Raw genomic sequence first — 16,995 nt, 5'->3', positions numbered from 1 at the left:
TTCTGTTTCTCCTCCCCAGCCCTTCAAAATAAAAATTGGAAATGTTGGGAGTCCAATCTTTTATGCCATTGTTTTCAGTGGGTGCAAGGTCAAGGTCTTTCTTAATGATCACACTAAAGATATTTACTAAATTACCTATTGTCACATGAAATGACTTTCAAAGCAAGTTTAAGTGGCTTTGAGTTCTGGCACTAACTCCTCTTATGTTACAAGTTCTGTTCATTTCAGATATTGGGTTATATAAAGTGATTAAAAAGTGTCTTTTTTTTTCTTCTCCCCCCATCATCCTCCATCTCTTTAAATGTTCTCTCTGGTGACAGGGAAATGACCAGAAACTTCTTCAACTTGCAGTTTGGGAGCTTATTCAGGACTGACCAGAATCCAACCTATTTCTTAAGACGTTTATCTCGATTTGCTGATATTTACATGGCATCACTGAGCTGTCTCTTGAACTATGATCCCAATTACACATTTTATCCAAGGAGGACTCCTTTGCAGCATGAACTCCCTACCTGGTCAGACCAGCTGTGCAGCGGTACATTCAGAATACCCTTCCTGCAAGAGGTGGTTCAGAACAAATGAGCTTTGGGTTTGTACCTGGGTTATTTTATAGCACCCCAAATGGATGAATATACCCATCAGTAACTACCAGAATGTAATAATTTTTTTTTAAAATCATCTAGTACATTTATGTATCTTGATCCAGTTACTGGACTTGTCAGTTCTGATAGATCAAGAATTCATAAATAACTTGTCTCTCCTCTCTGTATTACTCCTGGGGGAAATCTGTACCAAAAAATTAGAAGTTCTGCACACAGTATAATCACACTAGTTTCCATCATTTTGGGAATTTATTTCAAAATACATGCCAGCATATATGTCTATAACAATAACAAAAAAGATTCAGGAAATGTTTTTTTGACAAATAGGTCCCTTTTTTAGGCATATTAATACAGATTTCTGAGTAATAACAGTTCTGTATTATAGTTGAAATGAATTTCCCATACTCCCCTAACGCAGCACAAAGCCCTTGCGGGAGTCAGGGGTACAGAGGAGCTGAGGGAGATGGAAGTAATTGCTGGGAAGGAGTCTGTAGGATTGCTGGGTATGGGTGGGAGAAGTAAGGAACATTTTTTTGGGGAGGGGGAGGAATTGTTAGGGAGTTGGGGAGCCTCCTTCATGCAGACCCTGGCTGACCCCTAGCCACTCCCATTCAGTCAGACACATCTGCCCCTGTCCCCATGTGGCCCTGCACTCCCATTCCCGTTCAGCCCCTGGCTCAATGCTGTCACCTCACTAGCTCCTGTGCCCCTGCTCCAGTCTCTCCCCCCCTCCCCACTAGCCCTTTTGAACCCTAGTTTACCCCTCAGCAGCCCTGTGTCCTGCTCTGTCCATCTCTACCATGTTGCGTGCCTCCTCACCTGGCCCCACAGGCAGGGCACTGTGAAAAGACAGCCTGTCCCCCTCCCTCTCTGCTGCTGGCTGCCCTCTGTTCTGGTGCCACAGTAGCCCCTGGTGGGCAAAAAGTGTAATTGCAGTGCCTCTCTGGCAGAATCTATTTTCTGCGGGGGGAGAGAAATCTGCGATGGACATGAATTCTGCACGAGGTAGTGGTGCCAAATTCCCCCAGGAATATCTATGTATAAATCCTCTTAAAAATAATGAGACTTATGCTTGCACAGAGAGGGGGAAAATAGACCCCCAAAACAGAATTGGCTGGAAGGGAAGATTTGTTTTTTCATATTGAAACTCGTATCTGCAACCTTGTGGTTCACAAAAAATATATAGCCTCTCTCTTCTGGTGCTGGTCTGATGGATCTCCACCTGATGACTCCAGAATATCTTGACATGACTGAAAATTTTAAGTTGTGAGTTCAGAGAGAAACAATTATCAAACGGTTTACAGTGTGGTGGGGAGGGAGTAGTGTAAGTATAGTAACTTTCTGTGCTGGATACTTGAGTTACAACAGATTTTTAAACCTGTAGTTTTACTGAGACTCATTATTAATGGGCTGCTTTTTCTATATGTACATGCATTTTACATTCGTGTAATATAATAACCTGTGTTCTATATGTGATAAATTTGTTGTCCCTGGGTATAGACCTAAATTTTCAAATATGACTAGTGACTTTGCGTGCCCAACTTTGGACCTCTTAAATGGCTTAATTTTCAGAAGGTGCTGAACACTTGCCCTTTGACGGTATCTCAAAGTAGGCACCTTTGAATATTTAGGTCCTAGTTCTCAGGGAAATACTATGAACGAACGTTCAACTAAAATGCAGCTTTTGTTGTTGTTGTTCAACATTGAACAACGTCTTACTATGACATATTTTTGTGTTTCAGAATGTTAAGCCTTCATCACACGTTTGATGTAGCCGCCTTTTTTAAAATTTTACTTTCACGTTTCAAAATAAACAGGTAGTGTTGGTAAATGAGTTCGAAAAAAAACAGAGGAGGACAAAGAAAAATGAAAAGCAAAATCATATCCAATCTTTTTGGTTTTAAACCCCTAAAATTGGGGGAGGAAGACTAATTAGATCACGCACAATAATTGGGACTGTACGGACTAGCGAGGAGCTTTATTTACTTAAATTACTGAAATTCTAGGTGTGATGGGATCCCCAGGGTGCAGCCAGGGACTGTGGGACCGCTGTGCCCCCTTAACTCTCCAGCCTGGGCTCTCTCTCACAATGCTTTGCTAGTGACAAGCAGCAAGCCCCACCAGGCGCTGTTATCACTCAGCACAACTGCATGAGGAGCCCCATAGCCAGCTAGATTGCATGAATGCTCCCAGAGCCACTCATGAGTCACTCAGAGAAAGGCACCAGAGCCAAACCCCCGCAGCTCCCAACCTTGTACCTCAGGAATATACCGTCTTGCACTGCTCATCTTGACAGTGCAAATATATTAATTCGTTCACCACTTCATCAATGGAAAGTGGATATATACCAGCCTTTGTAAACCTGAGCAGATTTACCAAGCACTTCAGGCAAACTCACTGGTAAAGATAAACAGTTAGACCAATTTGTTGACTACAAAAGATAGATTTTTAAGTGATTATAAGTGATAGGCAAAAAGTCAGTTACCAAAAGAAAAGAAAATGTAAGCACAGAGTCTAAACTCTCAACCCTATTAGACTGGGCAACGTCTAGATTAAGCAGTCTTTCTCACTGCACTGGATATTGCAGTCCTTAATACACAGGTTTGTCCCTTGAACCTGGGTGGAGTCTTCAGTCGTCTTCTGAGTTTCTTTGTTGCTAGCAGCATAGGTAGGGGCAGGAGAAAGGCCTAGCATGTGGCCTCTGGGTTCCATTTTATACTCTCAGTCCCATGTGCTTGGGGAGGACAAGTCCAGGCATGTCTGGAGGGCATTGCTGAGTCCCCAGGCAAGGTTGAACAGTTCCCCTGATGTGGCCTTATGCAGTTGAGTCATTGCATTGTAGTTCCCTTGCTGGACAATGGCTGTTAATGGTTGTTTGAAACCTCCCCCCCAGCCCCCGGGGCGTTGGTTACTTTCCTTGACAATGTCTCTGGAGAGCTAGTACCTGGGCGCTTCCCAAACCCACAGCATATTTTAGTGACAACCATACAATACAATTCTCATAACTTCATATGCATTAATGATTTACATATTTTGATGGAACAGTGACTTTCAGCAGACCATAACCTTTCCCCTGATACCTCACATGGCCTGTGTTATGTACAAATCACAATTATATATCAGTGAGGAATATGGAGGTTACAGGGCACTCCCCCAAGGTATAGAATGTCACACTAGGTAATCGATGAGCAGATAATTTCGCATAGTATGGTTCCCAGTGTTTAGGACTGAACTGAAGCTTATCTGAATTTCCCACAAAGGAAGCATCTGCTGAAGCATGTTTCCTCAAATAGGCAGTGGCACTTCAATAAACCACTACAGACGTTTCGAAGCAGGGTTTTTCCCTCCTCTGTGACCAAAGATGACAAACCCAATGCTTCCCTACCCAACCATTTCAGAACTTGTATAGCTTGACTCATTTTAATATTTCCTATGTTTTAGTTCTAATTTTAATAAGTATATGAAAATATAATTAAGAATAATTCTTGCTATATATTTTGTCAGTTTCCTTTTAGGGCATAATTTGCTTCCAGCAATGACCATCGGGTAAATGAACTTTTGGTGACCAAAAGTTTTTGTGTGTGTGTGTGTGGTTTTTTTTTTTTAAACCTGTCTGTTTGTGTCACGTGTTTATAATGGCTTTCATATGCAATATTTTTCACATTTTAAAAGGCATGTTTGCAAAATGAACATTTAAAAAAGCTGCTTGCATAAATCCAGTGCAAGTTTCCTTTAAACCTGGATGCTTTTAAATAAATCTATTGCTGGCCATGGAGGTTTAATATGATAGCGTTGTTTGTGGTTTTCTCTAGCTTGGTTTCCAGACTATGTGCAACATTTCTAGGGTGTTAGGTACTTCTTTATACATATGAATAGACTATACTTGACTTGAAATGTATGAGTTCTACTGACTGTCCTACTGTTGTTTGCTGGAGAGACTTATAAACATCCTCTGGTACCTCATCTAGCTTTATCCGGTGAGTTGTAGGCTAGGCTGGACAGTGCAAGCTCTAGTTAATTTAATATTTTACAAAACTTGATATCTAGTCTATTTTATATGCTGAAATTTGGGGAGGGGGGTAATTTCAATTTGCCTTCTGTGTGTTATGCTAAGATAGAACAAAACTTGATATTACTGTACATAGCACATTTCATATCCCAAAGGATACCAAAGTGCTTTATAAAGTGGTGATAGTATTTGTACTGCACAGCATAACAAGATTAAGAGAAAATAAAGACAGTGTATATTTTTTCCATCTGACTTTTAGTACCAGCAGATAATAGTTAGTCACATTTTAAAAATTGAGTGGTTACATTTGTTAAATACTTAGATGCTTATGGCTCTTGACATGAGCCTTTGTTGCCTAATTTTGTAAATCTAGGTAAAGAGTGAGTCCTTCTGAGCACTGCTAAAGTGTGTTTAAGCAAGAAAAGTGAAATTGTTGTGTGGGAATATTTTATCCATCCATTTACTGTGCATTTTGTTTCAAGATGAAAAACTTCAACCTAACTTAAAATACAGTAAAATGTTCTGTTATGCTTGGTGGTGGTTTCTTTGAGATCTGAGGGACACCAGCTAGTATGATTTTTATTTATTTATTTATATTGCATGGCATTTTTAGTTACAGGGGATTAGTGTTCAAGCAAACTGTGTACAATATGAATTTAAGACAATGTTTTTGAAAATATAAATACATGAATATGCTTCAGTGTTTGAGTACTCTTTCAAAAATGTTTTGGTATTTTTGTAACTGCTTCAGAATTCTTGAGCTGTGTACCTCCGACTTCCCTTATTAATTACCTTCGTTAACCCTACCACATCACTTCTCTCATGCAGATTTTACAACATGTTTCAAATGCAGTGTCTACATTAATTTTTGGAGTATACTTCAGCTGAATCAGAGTGAGATGAATTGTCTATGTTTAGTCTAAATCAGAAGTGCAAAAATTTATAGTTTGGTTAATAAACTATCAGAAAATGTTACTTTATGTGAAGAATATTTAACGATTGCTACAAAAAATAAATGTATGTATTTTATCTGGTCCCTAAAGAGCCTTAATCTTTCTGATGACAGGGAAGGGGTGGCAGGAAGGTTATTAGCTGGGCAGACTATCTTAGATATTATTTTAAATTCAATTTAAATAAAAACGTGTGTGTGTGTGTGTGTGTGTTTGGAGAACAGGAAGGGAGGGGATGGACATGAAAATAACTGTAGTCTTTGCCTCACTTGTTCAATCATTTACCCTTTAAACTTGGAGTTCCTCACACTAGAACGACTACATCAACAAGTGCTGGGTCTTTGTGGGTATGTCTACACTGCAGTTAAACACCTGTGGCTTGTCCATGTCAGCCTGAACATCTACACTGCAATTTACAACCCTGCAGTCCAAGCCCCAGCCATCTAACACAGGCCAGCTGCAGGTGTTACAGTACCACAGTGTATGTCTACAATGTAATTTAACCTATGTGGTTTGCTTGCATTGCTTAATCTGCTGAAAGATCCTGGGATATTTATATGAAAGCAATCCTGTGCTACACACAAAAAAATGGTTACAAAAGAGAATGCCAGTAAATATATAGTTGATATGAAACATTATCACCACTGCCATCACAAACATAAAAATCTCTCCTTGAGGTTTACTGTGTTATGTAGCCTTTCCAGCCCTCTGGAGACTTGCTGCAGCATTAAGACTGAATTTCCCCACCTCCCTCCACCCACACTCTTTATTTCATTATTTTAATATAGTACATGTAGAAAGGGCAGCTGCTATTGCTGTTCATTTAAAATTTGCATCTCATGTGTAACTGAGTTGATACAAATATTCTACACAGACAATGCAGAAGGTTTTTTGTTTTGTTTTTTTTTTTACTTTACACAAACCACTGAAAAATGAATGGGGAAGGCAAAGCGGGCAGTAAACAAGCAGAATGCCTATTCTGCACAAAAATGACTTGAAATAAAATAATGAAATAGATTAAAGTCATACATGACTTGCATTCCTCATTAATTCCTCTACAGTTAATATTTCTTCATAACAATGACAGAATTCATAAATGGCTCAGAGTGGGCAAACCAGACATACTGTGCTTGCATTTGCAGCTACATCATTTTTTAGAAGGAAGAACATTGTTAACAAGATCAAATAATTTTAAAAATGAAGGTCGTAATACTATTAAGCAATATTTGTGGCTTTTGCTCCTTGTCAGCCACTTCTGGATTCAACCCCAAGACAAAGTTAGATATAAAGACAGAAGGGTAGCAAACACAGAGTACATCCTCCAAGTACGGTCGTCAGAGGACATCAGGACTATGTGTTTAAGAGGCAGTTTCTTTTCTTTACAGAAAGACGGGCATCATAAATCAAAGTGGCTACATGGTGTTCTGAAAAACTGTAAGTCATCGTGGGCTGTTTAGCAACTGCTATATCCTTAAATAGAAATAACCTTTAAATGTCTCCTAGGCAGAGGAATACATTTCTACATTAATTCTATATTTGTTTAAAGTGGAACTTAATATTCCTTACATGTAACCAACTTTTCAGCAAATTCGCTGTCTCAAACACTTACTTACTTTAAAAAAATGTTATAAAAAGGTAATTTTTTTTCCCCTGAAGTGCTTAGGCAGGGCTTATTCACAGTAAATGTTCATTTTAGACTGTAGAGAGAGGTTTTTCATTGTTGATAATTCCAACTTCAGTCTTCAAAACTGATCATGAGGCCCACTCATTACAAGCTGCTGTTCATCAGAATCCTATAAAATGAAGTATCACTCTATTGTCCAATCTATAACTTCCCTCACAGTGAATTTCTAGTCCTGTTGTGCCTATCGCATGTGCACCAGGAAATCCCAAACATTAAAGTGCATTCCAGATTCTTCTCAGTGAGAGATTTCCCCCAAAATGCCATTCATCCTACATCCAGAATAGCATTGCATCATGTTATTTGACTCCAGCTACCATGAAAGGAGGCAAAGTTAAACTTGAGTCATCAGCCCTATAGGGGCCGCAGTTCAGCAAAGCCCTTACAGCTCAGGCTTTAGAGCTTCTGAAGTCAATAGGATTTAAGTACATGCTGAAGTGTTTTGCCGAATCGGGGCCATAAGGACTAACCCCACTTGCCTTCAGTTTCTTTAACCTTTCCCTTCAATTATTATGGAGGAATTACACAGTGCCCCAAATATTTGTGTCCCCTTGCTATTGCAAACTTTTGTCCGAGTGTAACAGCAGGCTTGTAAAATGCTGCTGAATGACCATCAAACTCTGATACAAGAGCAGCATGCAAGTTTTTTTTATAGGAATATTCACTCTGGGACATCCCTGTTCTTACATAGGGTCACTGTACGGAACAGGATGAAAACCACTGTTATCAGGTGTCTGCAGCTGAGATAAGGAAATTTTTTTTTAAAGCCTCTTCTATACATTTCCCACCCTTGCTACCACTCAGGCAGTAACTGGAGACCGGGGGAACATTTGCATAGACAAGTTACTAGCAGCCAGCAGCATTTTAACTGCCCTGTCTTTTACTGCTAGCTCTGGTTGCTAAAATGCTGCCGAGTGATCTAGAGCCCCACTCTTGCTACTGGTGGAGCTGGCCCAAGGGTGGGATTTTTATTTCCCCCCCAAGTATAGACCCCCCCTCCTTCCCAACTTTCAGCTAGACACTGTCCCCTTGCAGAATTCCGTCTCCATGATCTTAAACTATTATCATAATCTCCAAAATCAAAGTGAAAACTTACAGAGAAAGGCTCGTAGGCAGGCTCCGGTGGAGGAGGAGCAGCAGAACTTTCATAGGAGGGATTTGTGATGTTTGAAAGCCGTGGCTTGTCTAGTGCTGTCACATCTATATCTTCTTTTGACTGTATAAAACCATACACCCATTTAAAATACATCATTCTGCCGTTAGCATATCCAGTGAGGCATTCGGCGTTTCATTGACTCTGCCGCACGTAACCAAATAATGTGTATTGGTGTAGTGATTGGAGGCGGGGTGCTCAAATGACTAGAGTGCTGGACCTGGACTCGGACTCGGGTGACCTGAGTTCTGGTACCGGCTCTACCATGGCAATCAATTTGCCTCTTCCCCCCTCCCCTTATCCTTTGTCTTCTCTACTTAGATTGCAAATGCTTTAGCCTGGGAAGTGTGATTTGAACCGTGCCTAGCAGACCGGGTTCCCAATCTCACTTTAGGCCTCTGGGTGCATAATACAAATAAATCACAGTTTCCCTTGGTCAATATTCCTCTTACAATCCTAAATGACTATTCATGTTATATGCAGGGGCTAGAATAGGTAGGGACAAAAACTGGCTGTTTCTGGGGGAAATTTCTTTTAGATTGATCCTTTTACATGACCCCCCCACACACGATTTTTTAAAATCGTCCATCCTTGTAGCTTGTGCTGAATAGTTTTGTTACTAGATTAGTTTTGCATAGTGCCTTCACAGGAAGCAATCATGTTGGCTCGCTCCATGTTAAATATCACACCTAAACTTACCTTTTAGAACCTTAGCAAATGCTGGTCTAACTCTCTGGCCTTCCTTGCTATCAAATCTCAGTTCAAACACACACGCTGGACAAGCCCCGGACTATCATGACACTTGGTGGTAAAACAGGGGTATTGGGTGGTGGTCCACTTAAGTGGGCATAGTTAGGCTTCCAAATTAATGGCCTCCTGAAGCTGAGTGTCTAGGTGAGCTGGAGAAATAGGACCTTGGGTCAGGGCTGCTGTAGAATACAAGCTTCGAGCAAGGCTGTGGCCATGGCTGGGTGTGAACACTGCCCTAGGGAGAGTTCTTGGAAGGACTGTGCCTCAGGAAAGCACACTTTCACCTGGTGTGCAGGACCGTATGCACACTGCATCCCCACAGAGCACGTGGCCCACTCAGGACTGCTGTTGAGTAGGATAGGCCATGGCCCTGCTGCTTCTATGTTTACGCTCTTGTGCTCCCTTGACTAGGTCTCTGGTCCTTGCTTTGAGGTAAATGGGCTGGGAGATTCCTTGTGCAGGCTTTTGGTTTGCCTGGGCAAGGCTGCATTGTGACCATTTGAAGAGACTTTGCCTCTCTCCAAGTGTAGGAACAGCCCCTAGATTCTCAGGAACAGAGTTTGACCCCGCACACAGAGGTAGCCATGAGGGTTTGGGCGGGGGTGAGGGGAGGGGGTGGGGAAGGTTTTGATGCAAACAAGCGTATTTACTAACTAGCAGAGTAACAAGGAAGGACACTTTTGAAGACCGACCCAAACAGGAGGTATATTGTAGCTTGTATCTGCCCCTAAATGGGGATAGGCATGAGTAGGTGTCGACCGCTTTTCATTCAATTTCACACTCAACCTCCTCCTACCTTGAAATACTGGAAGCCAATATGTCTCCTCTTGAATCTGAAGTACGAGTACCCGACAAAAGCCACGATTCCAATAACCAGGATGATGGCAAAGAATATTCCTGTTCCAAATCCAGTGTGGAGAGAAGCCTGATCATAGAGAGAGGAGTGAGTGCTGGAGCTGGGTACTGAGCATCACTCCAAAGCGGGAGTCCATAATTTAAAATGCTGTGCACCGTAAGGATGCCAAGGGCAGCGTAGGTGGCAGGAATGCTGCCGCTAGTTTAATTCTTCTTGATCGGCTTTTGTCTTGACAGTTCCCAGGTCTCAGACCCTCATAAACATGAGTTAAAACAAACCGTCATTTTATAACCGCATCCAAGCTGCTCATTGATCAGTCAGCGATCCCTTTCCCCAGAGAAGGTTCCTTCTTATGAAAAAAACACGGTTAGACGATTGCACTGTAAAGGTGGGAAATGTAGCCCTTTGCAATAGAATCTTGTGTGCAGGTAAGCGTATGGGAGTGGAATGATAAATCCTGGTCTACACGCACACTGTTTGTTAGCTGGGGGTGTGAGCTATTAACAAAATACTTACATGAGTATATCCCCAAATGCGGATGCAGTTATATAGTAGCAAGATGCCTTAGATTGGAATAGTTTATTCCCCTTTCTGTACAGGGACAGGCTACGCTGCAGTAAATGCTTATAGCAGTATAATTGCACCGACACTGGATGGGATTGTTCCACAATAACTGGACTGAGAAGGTCAAACTGGTACAACTATACCTAAACTGTAGCTAAAGCAGTTCAACTTATGTGTAGACAAGCTCTTAGGGTGATCTTGCTCAGAATATGACAAAGTGCCAAGCTTGCACACGCTGAAAGGAGAATAAGTGTGTTCGTGAGCCTTGCTATCTTGGTATGATTTGTGGTGATAATCTGCTAATCAAAACTGTGCAGGAATTGGAATTTCCATCCCACAGAAAACATCACAGAATTATTTTTGTGCCGAGTCGCAATGAAAAATCAGAAATGCAAAATTTTCCCTAGGACAGAAACTTTCAAAGAACTCCATTCTGGAAGAACTGAAATGGATTTTTTCCAAAAATTTCTGATGTGGTAAACCAGCTTCCCAGCTAGCCTCAGGGGAGCCAGAGATCTGGGGGAGCTGAAGCTTCCATAGGAAGTTTTGATGGAATTCGCAGATTCCCACAGAATTACTTGATTCAGTCAAATCAGCATTTTCCAGCAGGTAATTGTTCCATCAGAAAAAAATTTGACCAATTCTACCAGTAACTTTGTCCTTGAGTTTTTTAAATTCAATTTATGCTAAAGTAAATTCTTAACCTGGAAATAAAACCAGAATGCAACTGACAGGCTACTTTATAAGGAATTATAGGAAGATTTTATGGACAAGTTATTCACAACTGACAGCAATGATCTCAAAAGATAGAACAACAAATACTTACAGGTGGTGGAGGAGGAGCTTTTAAAGGCTCTGAAATGACATGGATTACTCCATTGGAAGCAATGATATTCCATTCAAGAATAGATTTTCCATCCACGTATCTGGTCTCATTCTAAACAAGAAAAAGAACAATGGGAACTGAGTTTTGACCTTCCTGATTTCAGAAGCAAAGTAAAATTTAGATTTATTTCCCTTATGTCTTTCACTGGTTAGGAAAGGGAGACTCTTCTTGTGTAATTATACATCTGCCTAAAGAAAATACCCTGCCTGGTTATTGGACATCAGCCCACAATTGCTCAAACCCTCTGAGGGCTCCTCTCTGCCAGAGCTAACCAACAGGAGCGGGAATCTAGGAATGGACAATGCTAGGAAATTAATTTCACTTCATCTGTGTCATGTTTTTAGTGATTTATGAAACTGACAATCCTGACTCAATAGCAAAGTACAAGACAAGGAGCAATAGGACAACCCTCTCCTCATGGCCTTGCCACTGAATCTCAACCCTGGCCAGGAGCATTGTCATCTCCATGCCCATCAATTTTTGGCTTTCTGCTGAGGTTATCATTAAATACTATTTGTTCTGGTGGCATTGCAAGGTGGACACCTGTCAACCAGTCTGAGCCCACCAACTCATTTCATATAGGCCACGTAACAGGTCTTGGATGGCAGCATTTGGTCACTGCTTCCCTGGGCTCTAGTTGAATGGACAATCTGGAGATGAAAAGGGAGCAGTAATGGGCTATGGATCAACCAGTCCTACAGTCACTCCAGACTGTTCTAAATGCAATTGACAAACTCATCTTGAACTCTTGCTGCCTATGGAACCATCCCGAGCCTCTGTCTGGTCCCTTTTTATTCTGCTTCTATGGCAAACAGGAGCTGGATCTCATCATCTGGTGATTCTTCCACTGTTGAGGAATCTTTTGCTGATGTAGATTTAGCATATCCAGCTTCCTACACTATGGAGCTGTGCCAGGGGAGTTTCTGAGGGCGGGGGATGTGACAATCTCTGGCTGGTGAGGCAGGGCTGCTCTCAATGATGCCAGTGGCAAACCGGTCTCTGCTTGGCTCCAGGATCAGGAAGCTGCAAACAGCTTCTTTTACCCCAGAACTGTGCTCACTGTATGTGGGGCATGGCTGAGGCTACAGTCATCTTACCTGTTTTTTTTCTAGTCCCTCTAAAACCACGTGCAGTGTTGAACCCTGTCTAAAGCATTATATTTTAAATAAGAATTAGCGCAAATGATCTTGCTTGTGAGTGAGTCATAACATGTTTGCTGTGCCAACAGTGAGCAAAGCAGCCTTTGCTACATAGACAGAACAGAATCACATGGACTTTTGCCTGCACTACACAAGAGATGGTAGAAGTCACCCAGCATGATTCTGAGTTATAGTCTCTCCTGGCAGCATGAATGTTCTTATGAAAAGGATTTTGGGGCTCAGCCACTTTATGTGGAATGTCAGTTTCTAGGGTCTGATAGGGTGCGTGGATGCAGGTGTTTGCTTGACCTCTAAATAACACCCTGTTCAGATGTCGTCCTCCAGTGTGAATGTGTGGATCTGTGCCAGGGCCTCAGGGATTAGATTAAAGCATTTTCAGTTTTGCAAGCACAAATGTAATGCTTCCACCAGAAGGGAGAAGTGAAAGAGGCTCTATAAAAGGAAAACTATTACTGTTACTGCCTAGGTCCGGGGTGGCCAACCTGAGCCTGAGAAGGAGCCAGCATTTACCAATGTACATTGCCAAAGAGCCTCAGTAATACGTCAGCAGCCTCCCATCAGTTCCCCGCTCCCAGTGCCTCCCATCCACCAGCAGCCTTGCAGATCAGCATCTCCCACTCCCTCCCTGCACCTCCCGATCAGCTGTTTTGTGGCGTGCAGGAGGGAGAGCATGGCAGGCTCAGGGGAAGGGGTGGAGTGGGGGCAGGGCCAGGGGTTGAGCAGTGAGCACCCCCCGGCACATTGGAAAGTTGGTGCTTGTAGCTCTAGCCCCAGAGTCGGTGCCTACACAAGGAGCCGCATATTAACTTCTGAAGAGCCGCATGTGGCTCCAGAGCCACAGGTTGGCCACCCCTGGCCTAGGTTATAATCTCGATCTTCCCTACTTTTACTAGCCTGTCAGTGCTCATTTTAAAAGCCTTGAAAGTGCGTTGTGGGGCTGTTTCATCGTGCTAGAGAGAGGCAAGTGCTTAGCTGAATGGAGGGTGCACACTTGTAAGTCAGCTGTCTCGTTTCCCTTCCATTCTTACACGCCTTTGGGCACTGCTGTAACTAGGAAAATCAAAGATGGTTTAACTCAGCCAGTTGAAGATTGGCATGCAGCCCACTGTTGGCTTATAACTGTACAAACATGTGACCTGTGTTTAAAGGGCTCGACATCTTTGTAGGGATACAGTTGTGCGTGCTGGAGTATAGTTGTTGACAGGAGTGTACTCTGGTGTTGGGAGCATGCTCATTCACGTGCATGCTGAGAAGCCTCAAGTGCTGTTTATGCAAATCCAGGGGACTAGAAAATAAATTGGATGTTCTCTGGGTGGATTTTAAACAGCGTGGAGGGTTGTGTATTCCAATCATCTGGAGACCAAAATTGACTGGACACATGGGCTGGTACAACACACCTCCCCATCCCCCACTGACCGAGGTTCAAGGAGGGCAAACCCCCTCAATAGATCTCTGGTTATTTTCTAACTCAAGTGTCAGATAAGGGGAAAGTGGCAGTGAAAAGATTATTTTAAGGAGCTATACATCTTAGTACCGTGCTGAGACAATGGTTCAGCTGTTCTAATATAGTCTAACTGGGTAGTAGAATGGAACAGAGGGTGGAATTTCATTTTTAAATTCCTTATCTGATATGCTGTAATTGTCACCCCTGAATGTTTTTCTGGATACAGGGGAGAGTTCTAGAGCAATCTTCTTTCCATCTCTTCTCTGCTCTCATTTATTCCCATGCGTCACCTTCCTCAGAAGTCCACACTTCTGTTCTAGCCAAGGAACACTAGCCACACGTTCTTTGGAAGCTTGTCTGCAACAGTCCTGCTTGCTGACAAGCTCTTTAGGGTAAGGACTCTCTTTTGCTATACATGTGTAACACCAACAGATTCTGGTCATCGGCAGGCGGGATCGAACCTGGGACCTCTGCAACTTAGTGCATGAGCCTCTACTGCATGAGCTAAAAGCCAACTGGCTGTTAGCTAAGGCTGTAGAGCAAACTCATTAATCTCTCTCTCTAAGTGGTCTTGGTGCCACTAGATGGGACAGAACGCCGCACCCAGGAGGTATGTGGGTTACACATGCATCCAGAGTCTAGCCCAAGGGAGTAGCTACATAGAGGCTGCTGTCATTCAAAGTGTTTGAGCTGGGCAGAAGGTGAAAATTTTCACCATAAATGAAAAGTTACGTTTTTTCCAAAATGTAAGAATTTTCTGTTTTGACTTTTTCTGTTCTGTTTTGTTTTTTTTTGGGGGGGGGGGGGAGGGAGTGGGGGTGTCAGCTTTTTGAGGAAATGGCAGAAACTATTTTTAAAAAAATCAATTTTCTGTGAAAATGTTCATCTAAAAGGCCAGTTTTGGTCCATTTTTGTTTTTAATGAAAAATTTCGATCAGGAACTAAGAATGTTCCTTAGTAGTAAACTAAACGCCGCTCCCCCTCTCCCACCGAACTCCAGCTCTCCTACCACCCTGAGGTGCAAGTTAGGCCCAAGCCTACACTGTGCTGTTACATGCTTCTGGCCATATTGGCCAACCACCATCTTCCCCCACCCCACGTTTCAAGCTTTCTGTAACTCAACAGTACCCTGTAATGAAATGCTGAATAACGTGCACTAGAAATCATTGCAGTCTCCTGGCTTGCTGCTTCTCTCTCGGACAAGGCTACCCTGGATTGTGCGGTGCTTGCTAATAAACAAGACAAAGGACAAGATGGTGGATAGGAGTGAGGACAGCAGACTTATTTTTAACACAGATACCTTCTTCTTTGTCGGGATTTGGTAATCCTGACCTATGCTGTATGTAATTAAGAGTCTTTTCTCTATCCTTGTTTGAAGAGTAGTCCCATTGGTCAAGTCTTCATAAAACAGTGTGCTGGAATTGGACAGATGATACTCAATGTCTCGTCCAGAAAGTGTCTAAAGAAGAGGGAAAATAGACACATTTACCAATCTAACTCACCCAGCTGATTTTACCACTAGATTAAATTCCCTGGCTGGCTCTTGAAATTCTCCATTTCTGCTACTTGCATTCCCTGACATAGTGGTCTTGAGCAAGAGGGGCTATAGCTCTTTTGGCCCTAGAGTATTACACAAAACAAAACACGTTAGCTGGACAAAAGGCTTCCCCTTCTTGCTGGTCTTTCTGCACTATCACAGGCACAGAAGAGCCTTGAAGAATCAAACAACGCTACAACCCCACTTCTTTAAAAAATGTGTTTGTGGGAAACCTTTAAGAAATGTACAAGTTTCAAACTACCTAGTGCACCACTGGGGGATCGTGCAGGCCACAGGATGAACTTCTGGTCCCACTGTGGGATAACCCAGGATTTAGAAAGAACTCCTGACCACACTGAAGTCAATGACCAGGATTCCACCCGTAAAATTTAAAGCAACAGTTGATTGGAAAGGGATGAAGGACGTGATAAGGTAGAAGAATAACCTCCTCTGAATGGATGTGTAACAAATACCGGATACCAAAATTACACACAACTTTCTCTTAATAACTGTCCTTACAGATGCAGTTGCAGATAAGTGAGAGCTGACCTTGCCTTGAAAGGACTTTCATATGGGGCAACAAAACCCATTGTACGGAAAATTCTTAAAAGTGGCTCAACATGTTTTCATGATTGTCTGAGAAAAAAATAAGACAGACAAGTCTGCCTATCCGATTAGCGACCTAATAAAACCCTTCGGCCTGCTGTCTCTTCCTGAGATTTATTCGTTCAAATTAAATTTTAACAGTTACTATTGGACTCCAGCATGCCTGCTCAGAATGAAAGAAAAGGTTAAATAGATACTCACCTCATTTTCTCTTAGCCCATTATTGTTTGGGGCAAAGAGAGTGGCCCGGGTTGACAAGTTTGTGAGGTATTTCAGGAACTCTTTGCCTTTTGTGGAGCTGTTAGAGTAAACCAGGACTTCCTAGGAAGAAACAAAATTCATTCTTAATTGAGGGCAATCTGGATTATGGTCCAGTTATTGTGACAAAAGCTGAATGAATATGTAAAAAAACACAACTTCATTGTTAACACTGAAACAACTTTGAACTGACAACCATTTTATCCTAGTAAGGGAATACGTAGACTGGAGCCAGGGTCGTAATTCCCAGCTCGGGGAGACATACCCACACTAGCGGTGACTGAGCTAGCATGCTAAAAATAGCAGTGTCGCTGCAGCCACCTAGGCAGCAGGACTGGTTAGCCACCCAAATACAATCCTGCCTGAAACACTAGGTGTATATGCAGGATGGTTAGCCCCTCCTGCCGCCCGTGCAGCTAAGGCTACACTGCTACCTTTCGCACGCTAGCTCGATCGGAGCTGGCGTGATATCTCTGCCTCAGCTGGAAATTAGCTCGGTGCAGACATACCCTTAGAGAGAAATTTTTATTAAGACGACA

The 16,995-nt window shown here is 42.4% G+C and overlaps 2 protein-coding genes across 3 annotated transcripts in view; one reads left to right on the top strand and one right to left on the bottom strand.

Annotated features, from left to right (window-relative positions):
- Nucleotides 1-5,640, top strand: part of NT5DC3 (5'-nucleotidase domain containing 3) — a 32,107-nt gene extending 26,467 nt beyond the window's left edge. Inside the window, exons 14-15 of one of the 2 annotated variants that reach the window (XM_077828494.1) lie at nt 321-589; nt 4,107-5,640. In XM_077828494.1, the coding sequence (XP_077684620.1) occupies nt 321-582 (262 nt within the window). In that variant the 3' untranslated portion in view covers nt 583-589; nt 4,107-5,640. Of the gene's footprint in view, nt 1-320 lie in introns of both variants that reach the window. The other variant, XM_077828484.1, reaches the window with a different exon arrangement.
- Nucleotides 821-16,995, bottom strand: part of STAB2 (stabilin 2) — a 138,849-nt gene continuing 122,674 nt past the window's right edge. Inside the window, exons 64-69 of the mRNA XM_077828508.1 lie at nt 16,400-16,519; nt 15,356-15,514; nt 11,392-11,502; nt 9,942-10,070; nt 8,339-8,458; nt 821-7,354 (exon numbers count right to left, since the gene is read on the bottom strand). Of these exons, the coding sequence (XP_077684634.1) occupies nt 7,304-7,354; nt 8,339-8,458; nt 9,942-10,070; nt 11,392-11,502; nt 15,356-15,514; nt 16,400-16,519 (690 nt within the window). The 3' untranslated portion in view covers nt 821-7,303. The remainder of the gene's footprint in view (nt 7,355-8,338; nt 8,459-9,941; nt 10,071-11,391; nt 11,503-15,355; nt 15,515-16,399; nt 16,520-16,995) is intronic.

The sequence above is a fragment of the Eretmochelys imbricata genome, chromosome 1, assembly GCF_965152235.1.
Source record: "Eretmochelys imbricata isolate rEreImb1 chromosome 1, rEreImb1.hap1, whole genome shotgun sequence".
NCBI classification, from domain to species: domain Eukaryota; kingdom Metazoa; phylum Chordata; order Testudines; family Cheloniidae; genus Eretmochelys; species Eretmochelys imbricata.
This window is presented reverse-complemented; position numbering and strand designations above follow the sequence as displayed.